Source organism: Lolium rigidum, chromosome 3 (assembly GCF_022539505.1).
Source record: "Lolium rigidum isolate FL_2022 chromosome 3, APGP_CSIRO_Lrig_0.1, whole genome shotgun sequence".
In the NCBI taxonomy this organism is placed as follows: Eukaryota; Viridiplantae; Streptophyta; class Magnoliopsida; order Poales; family Poaceae; genus Lolium; species Lolium rigidum.
The window spans coordinates 302,576,385-302,598,805 of record NC_061510.1 but is presented as its reverse complement, the minus strand read 5'-3'; the positions used below and the strand labels follow the sequence as shown (position 1 = coordinate 302,598,805).

The following is a 22,421-nucleotide window of genomic DNA, read 5'->3' as shown; positions in this document are numbered from 1 at the left end:
ACAAAGAGGGTCGCCAAAACGGCTAAGGACTTATCGTCCGGGGCCCCTGGATGTTTTCGACCCAGTAGTTCATATAAGTTGGCACGTGTGGCGCCGATGCCACGGGCGCCACACAAGCATTTGTGGCGCCAGTGGGAAGGGCGCCACACATTGACTTGTGTTAAAACCATGAAAAAACCTACCATATTCCAACAGTTTTGACAACAAGAACATTGCACTGAATATGTACCACACATTGACACAGCATAATAATGGTTCAAATGACAAATAAGGTTCGACGACATCAAGGTTTCAATTACAATAAGGTTCAACGACACGAAGGTTCGAGAAGATCAAGGTTCAGACAACATAAAGGTTCGACAACAAGAACATAGCCAAAGGGACATCACTGCGTCGCAAAGGCTCCCTCCCCTTGCCTTCTTCTTCTTAGCTTCTTCAGCCAATTCTTCCTTCTCCCTTAAGTCACGAGCCAACCGAACGACCGAATCGAAGAAGTGGTGGCGCTCCTCCGTCTTTGCAGCCTTCCGCTTGAGCTCTCTCCTCCTTGATGCGTTCAGCCTCCCTACCCACCTCCTCTAGGTGCATCCTATTGGCCCTCTCCCTCGCCATTTGCTCAAGTTGGCAGCTCCTCGGGAATTTTATCCGTGCCTCGCGGTCCCGTTCGGCCTTCAGCTTGGCATTCCTCCTCTTGTGGAACAATATGTATTCCTCATACTGTTTTTGCATACGGGCACTCTCCGCCATCTTCTTGTCTTCCTCCTCCTTCTTCTTCCTCTCTAGTGCTTCCTTCTCCTTCTTCCGCACCGTCCTTACCGCCTCCTCCCAAACGGACTCCTCCTTCTCATTGCCCTCCCATGCTCCCTTCCCCTTGGTGGGTTGACTTGCCATACCCGTAAACCAAATTGAAAAACCAAAGTTAGTCATGGAATATGAAAATAGAAAGTACAATGCAAGTAGTAACTTCGAGACACATACGGATAAGGCCCCGCTAGGTATCGTAGCATACTAGCACTGCGACGGCCACCTCTACTAAGCCCTACGTGAATCCTTTGTTGCCTTGGAGCTTGTCGCCATTGTGGTTGATGCCTTGAGGCTTGTTGCCTTGGACCTTGTTGCGTAGGAGCTTGTTGCCGTTCGGCTTGTGTGCTTGGAGGAGGTTGACGCGTTTGGCTTGGAGGAGGTTGACGCGTTTGGGTTGGAGGAGGTTGACGCGTTTGGGTTGGAGGAGGTTGACGCGTTTGGCTTGGAGGAGGTTGACGCGTTTGGCTTGGAGGAGTTTGACGCGGTTGGCTTGGAGCTTGTTGGCTTGGAGCTTGTTGGCTTGGAGCTTGTTGGCTTGGAGCTTGTTGGCTTGGGGTTTGTTGGCTTGGAGGTTGATTTGAAGCTTGTTGGCTACTTGATGCTTGACTTGTGCTAGCATCATTGCCCTTTGATTTTTTGCCGGATGTGCACTTCCTTTTATTGTGGCCCTTACTATTGCAGGATCCACAATTAGTTGGCTCGCGAGCTTCTTGGAATAACCTCGTTTCCGGAATGACCCCATCTATCCATATCTCCGTGATACCTCTTTGTCTTTCTTCTTCCACGTTTCACAACCTTCCATTCCGGATCCGGCCAAACTTGCACTCCATGATACTCCGGCCATTGTGATTGATCCAAGTAAGGACAAAACCTTGGAGCCCATGTCCTCTTTGTGGCTTCGATTGAGAACTCGGACTCCCGAACGGTGAGCGGGTTATTGTAGTCGACACGTCTAGTGCGTGCCGCCGTTAGCAAGTGGGAGCAAGCCAAATGAAGCAAAGAGGGCCTCCTACATGTGCATTCACATGTCTTTAGGGACACACGGAAAGCCCGGCCTCCGTGTTGGACACCACCTTGTGTGGTGCCCCCGGCTCATTCACTTGGTAAACCCAAGTCAACATTATCATAACATGTAGCCGTTTGGGAGTCGGCCTTCCTCGCCCGAAAATCCATGAACTCTTGAACCTTCTTTGGGAACTCGGCATTCAAAGCAATTTCCTTCTCCGTTTCATCGGTGTAGTTCTGGAAATAGACATTCAACTTCTCGAATGTGTATTGAATGATTGCCGTCACGGGCAATGCACGGACACCCTTCAAAACATTGTTGAAGCACTCGGCCATGTTGCTTGTCATTTGGCCATATCTCCTCCCATCCTCATCATAAGCTCTTGCCCACTTTGAGTTAAATACGAGGTGTCTATGAAGAAACTCTTGACCACCCGCGTTGAGGTCTTTGTGCTTCAGCAAGCCGTTGTATAGGTTTGCGAAGCGGCGCTCCGAATAAGCGAGGCAACAATCTTGAAGAAGGTCAGACAACTCTTTGCTCTTGCATGCCCGGTAGAAGTTCGCACAAAAATGCCTCATGCACCATCGGTGATGCAAGGGAGCATGCCCGGGAATTGTAACCTCCACCGCATTGAGAATTCCTTGATGACGATCGGAGATGACACACACTTCCTTTGAGGGTGGTATGACCCTCGTCCTCAATATATGGAAAAACCATTGCCGGTTATCATTGTTCTCAATCTCTACCAATGCAAAAGCCAATGGTACTAAACGGTTGCTTGCATCACTTGCTATTGCCACCAATAGTGTGCCCTTGTATTGACCGGTCAAGAAGGTACCATCCACGGCTATGACGGGCCTACAATGTTCGAATGCCCTCGTGCATTGCTGGAATGACCAAAATGCACGGTGAAATACCCTCACTCTTTTACCATCATGCAATGTCATTTTGGTTGCGGAAGGCTCGACCACATGCACCATGCCCGGGTTAGTTGCGGCCATCGCTAACAACAACCTTGGGATACGGTTGTATGCTTCCTCCCAATCACCGTACAACATCTTGAATGCGGCTTGTTTGGCCTTCCATGCCTTCCCGTACTTGACGTCGTAGGCAAACCGGGATTTGACCGTATCTTGCACGGACCTAATGCTCATGATAGGAAGTGATGATATCTCCGCCGAGAGCTTGTATGCAATGAACTCGGATGTGAGTTGACGGTGGTCCGGCTGTGCATCCTTGCCATCAAGCTTCGGTCCCCGGCACATGTGAGTGGCTACACAACTTGTTATGTGCCAAGAGGGCCCTTTTTGAAAGGTCGTGCACGGACAACCCATGGGCACCTTTTATCCACACATTTTAGCGTGTACCGCTTCTTCAAGTCCGAGTGAACAACGATGTAAGGGCGATGATGCTTAATGGAGAACTCCTTCAACCATATCTTCAATTCCAAGAATGTATCAAACGTTAGCCCTTTAGAGATCATAGCCGTCCTACCATCCACATCTCTCTTGGATAGTGGCCTAGCTCCAAGAAGTAAACTTTTACCACCATCAACCACGGCTCCATCCGCAAGACTAACATCACGGAACAATGGTACCCGGATATCCCGTCCGGTTACCTTCTTGAAGATCTCGGCTCTTTCGGCTTCCTTAGCCGTGAAGCCATCCTCGTCAACCTCCTCTTCGGGTCCATCATCATCCGAGTCCGACGCATAGCATCGGGAATAAGGAATGGAGTGGTCCATCTCCTCTTGCGTCCAATATTTATCCAAATCACCCACATTGTTGCCATTCATCTCGAAACAATCATCACCATCTTCGTGCTCATCATACTCATTATCCAACGGAGGTTGTTGGGCAATGGGAGATTGGACAATGGGAGATTGGGTGGCCTCTTCTTGGCTCATGGGTGGAGGAGTCCTCTCTCGAACGGGGGAGGAGGGCCGGTTAAGGTCAAGCTCGATACGAGCCTCAACCGTCTTGGTTGCAAACAACTCCAAAGCCTTATCTTGTGACCCGGCCACCGTCTCCTTGTAAATGGACCAACGTTGCTCGGAGTTGATACGCATTATCTTCCAACGGGTGTGCATTCCAAACCCCACATTATGCCTTCCCTCTAGCTCAATACCATCATTTGGCTCATTCCAATTCAACTCAACCCTAACTTGTGCTACCACCTCCGCAAAGCTAGGGCTAACGTCAAACACCAAGTCAACCTCTTCCGGGTCCGGCTCTATGTTTCCCTTCAAGTAAGCATCCTTGTCCACATGATGAACATGAACAATTCTTTCCATCCCCCTAGCATAATGGGAACAACACATACACACATGTGTTCATTAGATACCATAATCAACATAATCTACCCATACAAACTAGCACACTACCATTTCTTCTACTTCAACAACCCTAACATCCAACCAAATCCATCTCCACCCTCAAATCAACCAAATCCACATCTAGGGTTTCACATATAGATTGGAGCAAATACACAAAATCAATGGATGAAAAGAGGGGAAACGGAGGAGATTACCTCAAGCAACGAGTTGGGAACGATCTCCACGGACAGATCCGACGATTTGGTGGTTGATTTGGTGGGGTGGAGAGAGGGGAGAGAGAAAACCGGGCGCCTTTGGAGGAGAGAAGAGGAACGAGAGGAAGAAAGAAAGAAGAAGGGTCGGGCTGGGCGCGCGCGGCGCCCAAACTTAAGTCAATGTGTGGCGCCCTTCCCGTGGGCGCCACACTTTCAAAGTGTGGCGCCGGCCGGAGCGGCGCCACTCGTGCTGCCACGTCGGATCGGGGTCACCGGCTCGGCGTCGACGGGCCACGTAGGATGAGTGTGTGGCGCCAGCGCCGGGCGCCACATGGGCATGTGTGGCGCCCTTGAGAGGGGCGCCACACAAAAGGATTAGATTGGTGAAATAGTTTCGCCGGAGGGTTAGTCTGTGCTTTTCTTCCACTTTTGGGTTATTTTTGTGTAAATCGCCGGCGCGCGCGCATGTCGTTTTGCCTATCGTTCTATTCTCTCTGAGAGCGAGAGCTCAGAGCTGGATGCAATTTGGAGAAGAAAATGAACGCCGCCATCTCGTCAAACATGGAAGATAAGATTTACTAGTGCCTAGCTTCGTTCCGATCTACTAGTAGATTGCAGTGTTACGGCGTGTCGTGGATTAATGGAAGAAGTCTAAGGATAAGGAGGAACCGGCCGGCCGGAGAAACCAGGTGGTGGTCGGTCATCGGTAACATGCGCGCTATGCCTCTGAATGGAGTAAACAACAATGGATGTCGACCGCCAGCTGCGGTGTCGCCGCCACCTTGCCCCTCCTCCGCCATTGCCGCAGCTGTGTCCCCCATGATCCTGATTCAATACACTGAACCATCATCGCCGCAGCTGTGTTTCCCATGATCCCGCTTCATTCCCTGAACCATCCTAGCCGCAGCTGTGTTGCCCAACGACTTAATTTCCGGATCGACCCACCGTCAGGTCTGAACCTCGCACGAGCCTCAGCTGCAAAACCTTCAAAATAGCTGAGCAAGCACATTGATTTAATCCAAACTGCTCTTTCAGCTAACAGACGGGGAAATGTGAAGCCGACCTTTTCTTCTAGCTAGCGGGTGGGGCGTGTACGTTGATTTCCTTTGGTTTATTTTGCTCTCTTCTGTTCTCAGTTATTTTTTCATACGAACTAACTAATATTCTTCTGAAAATCTTACGTGATCAAACAAAAATGTGCCAACCTAACAATTGACATGGTGTTCACTAACCGATGCAGCGACGGATGGCACTCCTGGTGTTTCTATATTCATGGAGGGACACCGGTCGAATTGCTCATTCTTGATACACAACATTCAGCATAGGATGACACATGCCGCCTTCTTAAAATGATGTGCAAAAATCATCATCGAAACATATCAAAATATGGTCTAATTTTAAAAATCAACCCCCCCCCCCAAAAAAAAACCCCTACATGTTTCCCCCAAGTAATTTGATTGCGCACTGCTTCCGTCCACCCCATTCTCACTTGCTCTTTTCAACCTCAGCCTGTCAAATTTAAAACATTTGATTTCTAGTTTCTGCATTATACCAGATAGTACAAAAAAAGGCTGCTTTACTTAATGGTAGATCCAATATCTAGTGAGACAATATGATAGCACCGAAATGCATTGTTACATAAAAGAAACCCGCAACAGGCTGCACTTTTCATGCCCTTTAAACATGCCATCAGTTGCACTTTGTATTCCACTTAAGACACCAAATGATGCAATTGTGTGGCGTATGCAACTTGGCGCCTTCAATCGAACTATATATGCCCTGTGACAATTTTGATATTGCTACTTTTGTATACCTTATGATTGTTTATATAGAAATTATATGAGATCTTTGTCGCTACTAGTTTGGATGCCTTGTATGAATCACGAGTATAGTAAAGAAATTTGATTGCAAGACACCGACACGATAATGTCATGAAAAATATAGCACCCTCTTTGTTTTGTATGTCTCTTGTGGATCACAAGATATCACTTATGCTTTTAATTCGTCAAAGAAAACCGTACCCGCTATCGGCTACACTTGAAGATGACCCCAAAGAATTTTTTTGAAATATGTCCAAATGGTGTCTACAAATTTCGTCATAAGAGATACAAAGGGGAGACGGTTGGTTCAAATTATGCATTTTTATTTAAAAACGAAACAACAAAACCCATCCATATGTTGCATCCGTGAAAATTGCTAGGCTCGCTTCTTTTCTTCCACTCCATTCTCACCTAATCTCTTGATGCTCAACGTGTAATCTGGATAAAACACCCTTTCCAAACTTCCATAGAGATTAATATTTTCCATGTGTCTGTCTCAGATTTCACCACACAACCTAATGCATTCAGTTATAAGTTATACCTAATAGCTTTATTCGATGGCAGATCCACTGTCTAGTGAGGCAACATGATGGCAAAGGAAGATACTGGACTCGGATGTAATACTCCACATAGGTTGCAATTTTATGCTCTTGCTAATGTTGTAATGATGTGTGCAACTTGGCATTGTGTGCACTTAATATGCCTCATCTGAATATATTGTAGCGACAAGATGACGTGGAAGTGACACTACACTATAGTTCCACATAAAATGTTGCTTCCTCTTTGCTTTATAAGAGCATCTCCAGTCGCGTCCCCCAAACCGTCCCCCAAACCGCGCCGGATTGAGCGTTTGGGGGACGTGTTTTGTTCGTGCTGCCTTTGGGGGACGTCGCTCCCCAGCCGCGTCCCCCAAACGCCGCCCCCAAACATTTAAAATACTTTTTTTGATTTTTTTATTTCAATTTCCACAAACTAATACATAATTTGGAACGTGGCTTACACGAAAACACAGTTTGGAACGTGGTTTTCCACAAACTAATACATAGTTTGAACCATCGTGGACACAAATATAAAATTTTGCAAAGAAACTAAACCTAACTAGGCCGTGCATCGAAGGTTTCCTGTGTTCGCTGCTAAGAAAGAACACTCGAGGGCACACCCGGTCACCTAAGCTGGAAAATCCAGCGGGAGGATGGTGCCCTTGTTGGTTCTACCGATGAGGCGAACGAGCGAAACCTCCGTGCACGTGTTCGCTGCGAAGAAAGAACACTCAGTCGTCCTCCTCGTCGATGCTGTCGCCCTGGTAGTCCCGGCGGCACCGCGTCTCGTCGAAGACCTTGACGCTCATGTCCCTGTCGCCGAAGTAGGAGAACAAGAGGATGAAGCCGGCTTGGAGGCTGTGGTGCCGCGCGAACTTCTCCCAACCGATGTTGAGGTACATCTTGCCGCGCGCGTCGTAGATCACGTCGACGATCCACCGGTAGTAGCTGCACGCAGCCTCCCGCAGATGCATCGTGCGCGGGCAATCGTCGCCGGCGACGTAGTCGGCGAAGGAGTCCGGCAGCCTCTGGATGCCGCGCGGTCGCCCTTGAGGACGAGGACGAACTCGAACAGCACGTCCGGCTCCACGTCCATCTCCGACGATGATGAAGGCGGCGGCGTGGAAGGCGACGGCGAGCGTTGAGCTCTGCCGCAGCCAGGACCACGACCACGACCACGGCCGCGAGGTCGGCCTCCGCCTCTACCGGACATAGCGTCGAGTCTTGTTGAGATGGTGGCGGCTAGGGTTTGGGAGAGAGGCGCTAGAGTTTGTGTGTGAGAGGGACGATAAGAGGCGGCCCTTTTATAGGCCGGAGGGAGGCGGGGAGCGGTGGCGCGCATTAACGCCGGCACACAGAGCTAGGCGCGACGGGACGCGTCGCTGCGGGAACTGCACCGCCAATAACTTCCGTCGCGAGGTAGGCGACGGTTAGGTTAAAAATTTATTGTGTCGCTGACGAGTCGGCCCCGCCACTCCCCGTCTCGCTTTTCGTTGTGTCCGGCGTCTCCGGTGCGTCCCCTGTGGGACGGGGATGGGCTCGGGGCCCCGGACACCTTATGGGGGCGTGCCGAACAAAAATGGGCTTTGGGGAACGCGGCTGGAACGCATTTTCTGTCCGGCGCGCCCCAAATCCCTTTGGGGGACGCTTTGGGGGACGCGGCTGGAGATGCTCTAATGTCTCTTGTGGATTATGGGAGATCGCTTGTGATTTTTAATTTCATTTTGAAAACCCCATTTGCGAAATACATGATAATGCAACAAGCAACACATGGTCAATCCCATGTCAGCCAGCAACATTGGGTTAATGGCTTAACATACTTCCAAGCTGATTTAAACCGTAGTTTCGCTAATTCGCAAATTAATTTAGCGATGGTTTTATGTTACCTCCTCACGCTCAAACCTATACAAACATATCATGAATCAAAATCTAGAAATTTGCTTTAAAACAACTGGATTTACTATTGATTCATCTTACTTTATATAACACACTAAAAAGGGAAGACTTATGTGCCTCTGCTATGCCACCATTGAGTCTTCTATTTAGCCATAAAAAAACATGAACGCAGGTGGTTTGCACCTCCTGTCAATGTCAACTTTGGTATCAATTCAGAGCAAGGGATAGAGTTTTACAAATCTGATTGTGGTTTTGTGTGTTAGGCACTCACAGCTCATTCCTCCATACAAATAATTCCTCCAATTATTGAACTGCATTCAGCTACGAGTCTCACTTTATACAACCCACATCAAACTTCTCCATGAAAAACAGCACAATAATCCGGCACAAATCCGCCGCTTGCAAATGCTTTTGTTTATACTATACTCCATCAAGTATAGGCTTCGCTGTCACATAGAGACCAATCAGTGTACTCCACGTAGCACCGCCTGCCCTTCCTGTCTATTTAAGCCCCCTGGCAGCGAGTGAGCCATCCGTGTCAAGAAGCAAGCTTTCTCTCACGAAAAACAAACAAAATGATGAACCCAAAGCACATCGATCTCATCCCGGGGATGCCCGACGACGTCGCCGTCGACTGCCTGGCGCGCGTCCCGCACGGCGCCTTCCGCTCCATGCGGCGCGTCTGCCGAGGCTGGAAGAGCGCCGCCGCCGCGCCGGACTTCGCCTTGGCCCGTGCGGAGGCCGGCGCCAACGAAGATCTCGTCTTTCTTCTGCAGTTCTGCAACCCTGCCGCCGGGGACGACGGTGGCACCATGGACGGCGACGCGCCGGAGAACTCCCCGGCCTACGGCGTGGCCGTGTACAACGTGACCACCGGGGAGTGGCACCGCGAGCGCGAGGCGCCGCCGATGCCGATGTTCGCGCAGTGCGCGGCCGTGGGGACCCGCCTGGCGGTGATGGGCGGCTGGGACTCCAAGACCTTCGAGCCCGTGGCGGACGTCCACGTGCTCGACGCCGCCACCGGCGTGTGGCGCAGGGGAACCCCGATGCGGTCGGCGCGGTCCTTCTTCGCGTGCGCGGAGGCCGGGGGCAAGATCTACGTCGCCGGCGGCCACGACAAGCTGAAGAACGCGCTCAAGACCGCGGAGGCGTACGACGCGGTGGCCGACGGGTGGGACCCGCTCCCGGACATGTCGGAGGAGCGCGACGAGTGCGACGGCATGGCCACGGTCGCCGGCGACCGGTTCCTGGCCGTGAGCGGGTACCGCACGGGGCGGCAGGGCGGGTTCGAGCGCGACGCGGAGTGGTTCGACCCGGCGACCCGCGAGTGGCGCCGGCTGGAGCGCGTGCGCGCGCCGCCGTCGGCGGCGCACGTGGTGGTGCGCGGCCGGGTGTGGTGCATCGAGGGCACGGCCGTGATGGAGTGGCGCGGGGAGCGCCGAGGCTGGATCGAGGTGGGTCCCTACCCGCCGGGGCTCAAGGCCGGCACGGCGCGCGCGGTCGCCGTCGGTGGCGGCGAGCGTGTGGTGGTCACGGGAGCAATCGAGTCCGGCGGGCACGCGCTCTGGGTGTTCGACGTCAAATCGAAAAACTGGACCGTGGTTCAGCCGCCGGCGGAGTTCGCCGGCTTCGTCTTCTCCGTGGCTTCCGTCCGCGTGTGATCGTCACCCGTCTCCATTGCCCATGCCCGACCAAGAAGACTACTACTACTAGTGAGTCTGTATGTAAGTTCTTGAGTTGCACTTGTTTTGCCGTTGATGTATCTGAGATCCTGCGCATCAACTACTAGTGTTTTCGTAGAAGAAATTGGGGAAAACAAAAAAAACGGAGGAATCATCGTCGCCACACAAGAAAAGAAGAAAAAACAGGAGGAATCATCATCATAGCCAAACTAAAAAGAAGGAAGGAAGCTTGTGAGATCTGTAGTCATCATGATTGTAATCTCTCCTCTCCTCTTTTGCTGTTGAGACAGTCTAGCTAGTACTACCTTTTTTGGAAAACTCTCAGTTGAACTCGGCGGCATATGAACCGGGCAGATGGCAAACTTCTATTGGACTTAGCTTTTGAGAATGGGACCACAGTAGCAACTGTCGTTTTCTAACCGATGAAAAATACGAGTAGAAATACAGCACTGCGGGACCAGCAATTAAAGAATCTAGTCCCTCCCACGAAAGCTATTTTTCTCGATGCAGCAGGGATCGTCCCTGCCGCTGTGGATCGAGATCGCGGTGGAGCACGCCGTTGTGGCGTCCCTGGAGCTGGAGCACTTCGGGGACGACAGGCGCGGGCGGCGGCATGCGCGTGTGGGCGCGGGTGGCATGCGTTGCTAGGCGACGCCGAGGAGGACGGGCGGCGGGACACGCGTATGACAGCGTCGTTTCTAGTGAAGAAGTGTCGATGACCTTCTCCCCAGACGCCGCCGTGGTGCACGAGACCCGGCTGCTCTCCAAGTCGGGGACGACATGACAGGCGGAGGCGGAATGCGCGTGCGGACAGGGCGTCGCCGTGCTGCTATGCGCGTGCGGTGGTGGGCGGCAAGACAGGCGGAGGAGGAATGTGCGTGCGGGCGTGGGCGTCATCGCGCTGGTATGCGCAGACGGCGGCGGGCAGCATGACAGGCGGAGGCGGAGTGCCCGTGCTGGCTTGGGCGTCGTCGTGCTGCTATGCGCGGACGGCGGCGGGCGGCATGACAGGCGTTGAAGCGCTCACGTCGCCACCGATCGAGCTCGCCCTCTCCGCATACTTCTTCTTCGCATCCGCGGCTAGCGACCTTGTCGTCTTCCTCAACCTACCGGACAGCTACCCGAACCTGCCGTCGTTCAAGGACATGGGCGAGACTGGCTGGAGCCCACGGCCCAGAAGGCACTCGCCGGCGGAGTCTGCGTAACCATTTGCCCGACGCCCAGGGTGTTGACGGGAAGCGGCATGAATGCTTGGCATGGCTGGACGCACAGCCGGAGAAAAGCGTCGTGTTCCTCTCTTCGGTTTCAGCAGCAAGAGCACGTTCTCAGCATCGCAACTGAAAGAGATCGAGCGCGTTCTCACCGTCACAACTGAAAGAGATCGCTCGTGGCCTGGAGAGCTCAGGTAGCGCGGTTCCTGTGGAGTGTGGGCACTGGGCAGGGAACCGGTGATCCACCTGCAAGAAGCAATGAATTCCCTGATCCTGGCCCGATCGACAGCAAGAAGTAATTACTTTCCTCCACTAAGGGCCCCTCACATGTTGTATTCTGTTCTATTTTTTAGATTGCACTATACGTGAAGACAACTTCAGCAATGAACCCCACACATCTCGCTGGACCAATGGAATGCTGACTTGATGTGGGATCAAATGCCGCCGAGTTCATTCTATTCACTCTCTACCTTTTTTCTGTTGTTGAGACAGCTTGGTGTTTTTAGTTCCAAGATTTGGGATTGTTCTTGTGAGATGTGTACTACAGTATCATCAATCAGTCAATCAATCAGTGTACATATATTTTTGTTAGATGAAACATCATGGTGTGCATGGTTTCTCTGTCAGCTCATTAACGCCGGCGTGCTAGCAAATGTCGAGCAATCGCCGGCGGCTGCCGCCGTTGAGCAGTCAGCTTTACGCTATTGTTTTGTTCATTTTCTATTCGCCCGAAACCCGGAGGCTGCCTGCCATTCGTACGAGCTGGACGGCGGCCGCTAAAGCAGAGGAAGGGTTGACATGACTTGCACTCAACGCAACGGCGAATCAGGCAGCCATCCAATTCCATCCCATCCGTCTTCTTCCTCAACGTCGCCATCGTCTAACCGGGTGAACAGTAGGCTGATAAGGTCGCCGCCGATTATGGCGTCCGTGCTCCGCTCACCATCCTGAACCATTCGTCGCCCCTATCTCGCACGGATCGCTATTAAACTGCAGCGACTTTTAATTATTTTTGGAGAGAAAGGTTCAGTCGGAAGCAGCTAGGTTGCTGTTACCTGTTAGCTGTATGTATCCATCTGTTTTCTTGGCATGGACGACGTGAACCATGCTTGCGAGCTACGCATCGACAACGTGCCATGCCGCGGAATCTCGGGAAGATTGCGAGGACGATCGGCCCTCCTGTGAAACTGCATCTCAGTGAATGAAAGCCTAAGAGCATCTCTATAAAAAGTGGAACCGAAAAATACAAGTTCGGTACGGGCCGAAAAATGGCAGGCGCAGAACAGAGCCTGTAAATCAAAACTGTAAAAACAAGGTTTTGGTTTACGGGCTCTGTTCTGCGCCTGCGGCTTCCGAACCCGTAAAAACAAGGTTTATGAAATTGATTTGCATATGATCGATCAAACCTGAACGTTAAAACACAAACAAATCATGCATAGTTCATAGTGCAGACATCAAATGGCACAACCAAATGACACAGTTCATAGTTCACCATCAGATCTAACCGCTGGCATTAAATAGAGGCAGTACCGCCATCAGCACCATCGGCAGTACCTCCTGGAGTCACATCGGCACCACCTCCTGGAGGCACATCGGCAACAGCAGTTGCCTCTTGATGAGCAGCTCTTCGCCTCGCCGTGATCTCCGCCGAGGTCTCCTTCCACCACTCCAGCTGAACCTCATTCATTTCCTTCGTGTTCATCATCAAGATTTCCCTCTCTTCGGCCAATAGTAGCTTCGTTGCTTTGGCCTTCTTCACATTGATCCTCATCTCCTCCAACTTGGCTTTGCTCTTTGCTTCCTCTCGGCTGGCTTCAAGCTTTGCAAGGCTCACCTCCTTCTTCGTCTCGATGATGACACGCTTGGTCTCCAAAGTCTTGGTCGCTATCACCTCCTTCGACTTCATCATTTGATCAAACTTGTCCCTCAACAATGCAGCCTCCCCCTCGAGCCTTATCCTTTCCTTCGCTTTCTTGTTCCCCTCCGGCTTGTCGGCGTTCCTGCCATCCTTCTCATCCTCGGTGTCGTTGGGCGCAACCATCGCAGCCTTCTTCGGAGCGACCTCTTCATCCCTCAATTTCCACTTGGGGAGGTGTTGGAGCACATCAAAACAGTGACGTATGGTGAAGCTCTTGCCCTTGCTGCCGGCCATGTCTCTGTACCTAGCATCGGCAATGCGATCCTACATATGCAGAAGGAACCAACAAATCGTCAATATCTCACCGAAGCTAAAACTACAATTAGCTTTATGAAATATGCACTCACATATTCGTCGACAGTTGCACCGCTAGGAGGATTGGACACCACTTGGTCCATTGCTGCTGCCCACCGGCTACACGCCGGTTTGATCGCGTCCCAACGACCTTGGAGGGATCGGTAGGTGCGATCGACGGAGATGGCGAACGCGCGGCATGAGCTTGTGGAACTTGTCCTCGATGCGCTGCCAGTACCGCTTGCCTGTTTGATCCGTGCCGGAGACAGCATCCATCCCCACGGAGGCCCAAGCTCGGCACAAGGTGGCGTCTTCAACCTCCGTGTAGTTGTTGGCCCGCCTCTTCTTCCGATTTCCATCGGCCGTGACCTCCACCACACCGTCGTCCTCTTCCTCGTCCCCCCTCGTCCCCTTCGTCCCCTTCTTCCCCTTCTTCCACCTCGTCCCCGCAGTCGTTCTCGTTGCCGAATGGCGGGAGTGGGTTAATGTTCACCTCCCCCAACATCTCCATGTAGGAGGTGGAATCGTTCCTAATTTGACGAGGCCTCAGTACGTACTTGCAATGGAAAAAACGGAGGAAGAATTCATGTGTACCTTGCTGCGCCATCGTCGAGCACGTCGTGGGCGGCGGTCATGGTGGCTTCCGGAGGCGGTGGCGGCGGCGTAGGCGGAGATGGGCAGGGAGGCGCCGGGCCACGGGCAGTCGCCGCCTTTACTTTGGTCCTTTTCGAACCCGAACTCTTCGGTCTCGCACGGACGGCCTTCGGCTTCACCGCCGACCCACCACCGGGGATCGCCGCGGCACCGGCTTGCGGGACCAGATACGTTCCCGCGCGCCGCCTCTTAGCCGCAGTCGTCGACGAGATCGCGGGGGTCACAGGGGTGGGAGCGGTGGCCGGGATTGTTGGTGGAGCGGCGGAAGCTCCGGCGACCACGGGAGAGGGTGCCGGCGCCGGCGCGGTAGCAACGGCGGCCGGCGGGGTAGCAACGGCGGCTGGCGGGGTCGATTCGAGACTCATCGGGGACAAATCGGAGGGTGGCGGCGCAGAGGAAGTGAGGACGCACAGATCGGCGGGGGCGGCGGCGGTTGGGACGAGCTGAAGGTTCCCTCGCGCGCAAATTAGGGATTGTGTTCGGGCTGCGTTCGGTTCGCTCCGTCGGCCCCTACAAATACAGGTCAGGCCGACGGAGCGAACCGAACGCAGCCCAAAAAAATATTTTCGATTTTGGGCCATTTACGGTCACTGATCGGCGCTGTTTTTCGCCTCGAACCCGTAAAACGGCAATTATTTTTCGGTTTTGGGCATTTTACGGGCTCTGTTAGAGATGCTCTAATGGGAGTACATAGTATGGTTTTTGTTCTTGGATTTTAAAAAAAAACGGAGGAAGGAAAAGAGAATCGATGTGCTTATTGTCAAGCTGACGACGCAGATGGGGATGGAGGAAGTTTTACATGACAAGCAACAAACAACCAAATTTCAATGGATCCATGTCTTCCACTGTTTTCCAGCTTAAATACATTTCCACTAGGACAATCATAGTTCACGAATAACCTCTTTAATGCACCGATGGAGTGCCTTGCACCTCTCATTGGATATCTTTGTTGAAGTTTTTCTTCCCGCTGATCACCACATCCCCTGCCAAACTGCATCTCAATGAATGAAAGTCTAATAGGAGTACAAAGATGTTGGATATCTTTCAACGAAGCTCTAAACTTAAGCCTACTCTCGTGGCATTATAGAACTCCACAAGAACGCTTCAACTTTAATTTTCGCCATCACCACTCTTGACATTGTAGAGATGTGGCGGAACAACCATAGCGTTCCGCTCGTTTTATATCTTCCAGGAAGTGAGCATAATAAGTCAACGTAGCCATTTAGATCTGTGGGCAACAAATAGGTAATCTTAAAGGCTTAAGGTTTAGACTTTTGGAATGAAAACCTATGATTCACACACTTCATGTCAGTAGATCGTGACCAGGGCCGGGCTCACGGCAGTGCAGGCCTATAATTTTATGGGGCCCCGAATTTTCAAATAAGCGTATATTAAGCAAGGTCTTCTAAATTTTTGTTGCTATATCTTTTAAATCTTCATGAGCGTTCGGATCCTCTTGTTCAGAGAATTCGTGGGCAGGTTGTCCTTTGTCGCCCGCAGCAGGTCATACACTTCGGAGTACTCGCAGATTAGCCGCTTGTTGTACTTTAGCGGCTGGATCCGGCGCATGAACCAACTCAGGATTAGATTTATTCCGGTTAAACCGTCATGGACCAACCACGAAATCCTCCGGGCCATCCTGTCCAGCTCGAGCTGGGCAAGATTTGGGATGAAGCTCCAACTTGTGAGCTCCTCCAGAGGGTTGTTGGAGAATGCGGGGAGGCCATCGTGGCGACCCGGAACAGCTTTGTTCTTGAGGTAGAACCATCCGGCATTGCAGTACCAGACGGACTCATGAGAGGACAGAGGTGGAAACACCATGTTGCCGCGGAGCACGAAGGTCATGCTTCCACAGTTGACCATCATCTTGTCTTTCGTCTCGTTCTTCACTCTGTAGAAGAATTGAAGGAGCCGGATGACGTGGGCATAACCCTTCGGGTACTCGACATTGCCATACCCGGTGCAAACTATGAAGCTGGACCAGCACAAGGACTCGACGAGCTGGACCTGCACGCGCCTCAACTTGGACTACAAGGAAAGAAGACTCCAACACGAATCCTACTAGGACTCTTGTAAACCCTAGCTTGGCTAATATATAGAGCCAGGCAGGGGCACCCCTTAGGGACACACAATGAGAAACATATACCAAAGAGGCGACACGCCTAGACATCGCAACCCGCGAACTAGAACTAGACTAGATACAACTACTCCGCCTATGGCGGCCCCCTGTACCCATATATTCATATACTGGATTGCTAGCAGGACGTAGCGATCCTCCACCGCGGGGACGTGAACCTGGGTACGTCGTGTACCGCCTCGCTCCCGTAACTTCCGTCGTCGCCTTTCTCTAAAACGCAAGCCCCTCATAGTGGGCATTGCCGAGGAACCGCCTCGCCAATTGGCGCCGTCTGTGGAAACTGCGGCGGCTGAATTTTGTTATCCGGGCGAGATCTCTCGTCGACATCAACAACAAAATCATCATCAACTGGATCCGTCCGAGCCAGCGTCACGTTCGACATCAAGATCAAAGTTAGATTTCCACGCAGAGAAGACGCCAAACAGCACCACGCGCGAGCTTCACCTCGTAGCCGCGCACAACTGCCCAATGGCACGCACCAGCAGCAGCAGCGCAGCGCACTCGACAGTTACCATCAACGCCCGCGTACAGAAGATAACCTACCACCGGATCGATTGCCAAAGGAAAAGAACTTGGCTTACTAAAATAGCAATTGCATCGGATTTAGTTTTAAAGTCATCACGAGGACATGTCTCCCACCAAGTCCCGAAGAAAAAAATCACGAAGTACTATCAGGCATCAAATCAAGGGCCATACGTATAAATCCTACGAGAACGGCCACAGCACAAGACTTAATACGGAAGGATAAATCACGTACTGACGTGAATAGAGATGGAATTGGAGGCTTCAATCTCCCCGATGAAAAAGATTCTGAAGCGTGTATGGAAGTTAATCGGAACTTTGTGGATCCAAAAATATCAGCTTCCATTATTGGAACATAAGTTTGACTATTCTACTCGTTTGATCGCGCCTGCCGTCACGCACTCGTCATACTGGGGGCTCGTCTGTCGTGAGCCCGACATTGTGGATTGGATATATTCGGGTGCTCACCAATCACGGATCCACCACATCGGCTGCGCCCTCTTCATCGATTGCTACTTCCTTACATGGATCCGGCCATCCGATACAAAAATATCAGGTGCTATATTTCCAATTAATTACTACTTGCAAAATATATTTTCGCCAAATATTCTTTGGTTCGTACCATTATTTGCACGCAGGTTTTTGCGCCATATCATAACTGCAGATTGAAGCAAAATCTCGATTACTCTGCTCGGCTGACCGTGCCCGCTATCGCGCACTCTTCTTACTCGGGGGCTCGCTTGCCGCCGACCCGATATTACGGACCTGATATATTCGGATGCTCGCCCGCAGCGGATCGGCTATGTCAACCACGTCCTCTTCATCGGCCACGTCAGCTAGGCGCCGCGTGGATTATCTTGGATGGTGCAATTATTTCAGCTGCGCCAGCCGCATGGACTATCTTGGATGGCGCAATTATTTCGACTGCGCCTGCAGAACTAAGCGCTCCTCTTCCTTTCGCCACACCCGATGATTGGGGAGGCGCCATTACATCATTACCTCCGGTCAAAGGCGTCATCATATATGATTACTCGATGGACTTATCCTCTTCGGCTCTGGATATATCTTCTCCCGATGCACTCTCGGGTTGGTGGATTCATCATCTGGAATATTCAATGGATATCATATTATATAATATTGACCCGATGCGCTCCTGTCGGGAGCGCTGCAATTACTCGGGAGCTCCTGGAAGATCTTCAACTATTATGTCTATTCCCATCGGGAGCGCCGGTTCGCTGGGTGCTAGTTCGCTGGAATCCACGCTGGAATTCAAGAAAATATGAAGACTATTACTCCCATCGGGAGCGCCGGTTCGTCGGGCGCTGGTTCGCTGGAATTCACTCCGGAATTCAAGAAGATATGAAGACTTCTTATACCTGAAGTTATCATCTAAAAGCCTCTGAAAATACGAGTGCTGCAATGGATGGTAATCAACGGGGACATTGCTCTTTTCCTTTGCTATAGATGCCTCAAAGAATGCCGCAAATAGCAAGGGTAATGAAAAAGCCTCTGAAATTACGAGTGCTATGATGCAAAATCAATGGGGACCGTGCTCTTTTCCTTTGCTATAGATGCCTCAAAGAGTGCCGCAGATAGCAAGGATCATGAAACAACGGGAACCTTACTCTTTTCCTTTGCTATAGATGCCTCAAAGAGTGCCGCAGATAGCAAGGATAATGAAAAAGCCTCTGAAATTACGAGTGCTATGATGCAAAATCAACGGGGACCGTGCTCTTTTCCTTTGCTATAGATGCCTCAAAGAGTGCCGCAGATAGCAAGGATCATGAAACAACGGTGAAAGGACACGGATGTCGCCTAGAGGGGGGGGGTGAATAGGCGATTTTAAAACTTTTACGAGATGGGCTTAACAAATGCGGAATAAAACTAGCGTTTACTTTGTCAAGCCCAAAGCCTATATACTATTGTTCACCTATGTGCACCAACAACTTATTCTAAGCAATGGTTCACCTATGTGCACCAACAACTTATGCTAAGCAATACAAGCAAGTATGTGATAGCAAGATATATATAACTTCAAGCACGATGGCTATCACAAGGTAAAGTGCGTAAGTAAAGAGCTCGGGTATAGAGATAACCGAGGCACGCGGGAGACGATGATTTATCCCGGAGTTCACACTCTTGCGAGTGCTAATCTCCGGTGGAGAGGTGCGGTTGCTTAGTGCTCCCGAACGCCACAAGAGGCTCACCTTGAGGTGTGGTTGCTCGATGCACACCAACGCCACAAAGGCCTCACCCCAAGATGCGGTACTCACACCACACACCGAATGCCACGAAGGCGCCTCACCTAAATCTCCGGTGACCCTCGCCACAAAGGCCTAGGTCACGGTTCCACTAAGGGATTTCCTTCGAGGCGGAAACCGGGCCTTACACAAAGATTGGGGCACACATCCACAACTTAATTGGAGGCTCCCAACAAATCACCACAAAGGTCTAGAATCCGTCTAGGGTTCCAAGAACCCAAGAGTAACAACTTTCTTGCTTTCAACTCCACGAATCACCGTGGAGAACTCAAACCGATGCACCAAATGCAATGGCAAGAACACCACAAAGATGCTCAAGTCCTTCTCTCTCAAATTCCAACAAAGCTACAAAAGCTATTGGGGGAATAAGAGAGGAAGAACAAAGGAATTCACAAAGAACACCAAGATCAAGATCTAGAGAGTTCCACTCACAAAGAGATGGATTTGATTGGTAGAAATGTAGATCTAGATCTCCTCTTCCTTTTCCCTCAAATGGATTCAAGAATCATTGGAGGAGTAGAGGGATGTGGAAAGCTCTCAAGGTCAGCAATGGTGGAGAGCCAAAGGAGGAAGAAGAAGTAGGGAGAAAGAGGAGGAAGAAAGCCTTAAATAGGGGTCTTGGATTTCTGCCCGTTGGGGCCAAAATCGCGACAGGCCGGCACTGCCGGCCTTGTTCCACCGGCAGTGCCGGGGTGGCCGGCAGTGCTGGCCTTTTTCCACCGGCAGTGCCGGCCCGGCGGCAGTGCCGGGGTGTTCCCGGCGGCAGTTCCGGCCCCCAGTTTTTTGTCAAACACCCGATACGAAAACCTCAAGAACTTTTGCATCCGGACTCCGATTTTGATGATCTTGGGCTCGTTTCGAAGCTAGTAACAAGCTCTACAAGATCATGCAGGGAACCATCATAGTCCAGCAAAGTAGGATAGAAACAAATGGATAAAGGTTTTACCTATCTATAAACAGCTAACCGGTAAAACCTCCAATATGGAAAATGCAACAACTTGAGCTAGGAAACTCGGATTTAGGTGAAACCAATTTTGTTGTAAAGAAGATGATAAGAGCTACCCCACAAAGAGTGAAAATCTTAAGAACAAGTGGGGTAGATTTTTCTATGTATTTTATAGTGAAACCTCTCAATACGAGAAACCGAGAAAAACTCCAATATCGAAAACGCAACAAGTGATTCATGCGGAATCCGTTTTCGATGAACTAGAGCTTGTCATGAGAATAAGCACAAGCTCTAAAACACCATATGGATAAGATCCAAATAACAACCAAGAAAGATGATGCAAGGATGCAAAGGTTTGAGCTCTCCGAAGGATACGATCGAGTTACTCACTCGAGAGCCCTCTTGATAGTACGGCAACTAAACTATAAACCGGTCTCCAACTACACCATGAGACCGGTGAGAAAGAAACCCTATCAAGAGAAAACCTTAACCTTGAGCATTCCACTTGAGCTTGATGATGACGATCTTGACCGCAACAAGATGGAACACCTTTCTTGATTGTGCTTGCTTGACGAAATCTTGTGGATTGCTCCCCCATAATCCACCATGGGAGAGCTTCTTCTTCGGTGCAACTTCATATATCCATGAACACCATATGGAGGGCATGCTTCAAGCAAATGATCTCTTTGAGATGGCTCACCTTAAACTTGCACTTCATTTCTTAATTCTTCATCATGTTGATGTCTTGAAGTAACTTGAGGGTTCACTTCATCTTCATCTTCAAGACATACTTGACACTTGATATCCTTCATCAATTTCTTCTTATTGCAACCTTGAAGCCAACATATGGTTCAAGCATTGCCTATGGACAACACCTACAAATATAACTCAATGCAAATATTAGTCCATAGGGATTGTCATTAATTACCAAAACCACAAATGGGGGCTCCATGCACTTTCAATCTCCCCCATTTTGGTAATTGATGACAATCTCTTTGAGAGGGTTTATATAAGGAATTTAAGTAACAAACAAGTTGAATATATAGAGCAAACTCCCCCATAATATATGCATGTGTGAATGATCTTGACTTTCATTGCATATATTGGCATTCAAATCCTAGTGGAGTTTCCTCTAAATATTCAACTATGCAAAGCAACAAGATGCAATGCAATGAAGGCACATGCTTAAGCACAAAGCAAAGACATAACCAAATTCCCGTAAACCCTCCAAACTTCTCCCCCATTGGCACCAATTGCCGAAATGGGTGAAAAATTTAGAAGGCCAAAATAGTGAGAGTTCCTCCATATCATGTGCATTTCTCATAATTTGAGTGGAACAAATGCACGTATCCAATGACGAATATTCGGAAGGAATCACACTATAGATGGGATCAAAGATTGCAAAAAGATAACAAAGTCAAGAAGCTTCAACAAATGAAGCAAGCAACCAAATGAACCACAAAGAAGATACCAAAAGAAAGATATTATGATAAGATCAAGAAGATTGCTCTAAATAATATGAGGAAGCTCCCCAAGGTTTGTGCACAAAACTAGACAAATTGCATTGGAGTATAAAGTGCACAAACATGGAATCATCACTCCCATAATATCATTCAAAACAAAAGATACCAAGTGAATCAAACTCTAATGACCACCACAAAATAGTGTCTTAAATAAAATGAGGAAGCTCCCCAAGGTACATGCATAAATTAAAATGTTGCATTTGAATACAATATGCATAACATGGAATCCTTACTCCCTCATTACCATTTAAAACACAAATTTGCAATAGATCATAGATAGAAAATTAAGCTTAACACTTGCAACAAACAAATGGTTGAGCAACAAGTAAGAGGCACCATAATAAAAGGCTCAACCAAGAGGATATGTGAAAGGCAAGATAAAGCATATTATAAGACTATTACAAGGATGAGCAAAAAGCATCATCATAGTCTTCAATGAATTATATTGCTTAGCATGTCCAATCAACACACAACAAATAAATAAGATATCAAATGGAGATGTATCATCTCTTATGTGTATAAGTTTCTCTAAGTGAGCAATATCACAAAGATATTTATCCACAAAGAAATATGCACACACAAAATAGATACACAAGAAATATAGCATGATATCCAAGACAAAGTCATGCAATATACCAATAAGAATTTTTGCTTAATAGCATGGCCAAAGGCTCAATTTTAT

The 22,421-nt window shown here is 49.9% G+C and overlaps 1 protein-coding gene across 1 annotated transcript; it reads left to right on the top strand.

The window, feature by feature from the left end:
* The first annotated feature begins 9,018 nt into the window (after positions 1 to 9,018).
* On the top strand, positions 9,019 to 10,493 carry LOC124703640 (F-box/kelch-repeat protein SKIP20-like). Its single transcript, XM_047235864.1, has one exon. It carries the CDS (start codon positions 9,167 to 9,169, stop codon positions 10,250 to 10,252), a length of 1,086 nt encoding a protein of 361 aa, XP_047091820.1. The 5' UTR covers positions 9,019 to 9,166; the 3' UTR covers positions 10,253 to 10,493.
* The last annotated feature ends 11,928 nt before the right edge of the window (positions 10,494 to 22,421 follow it).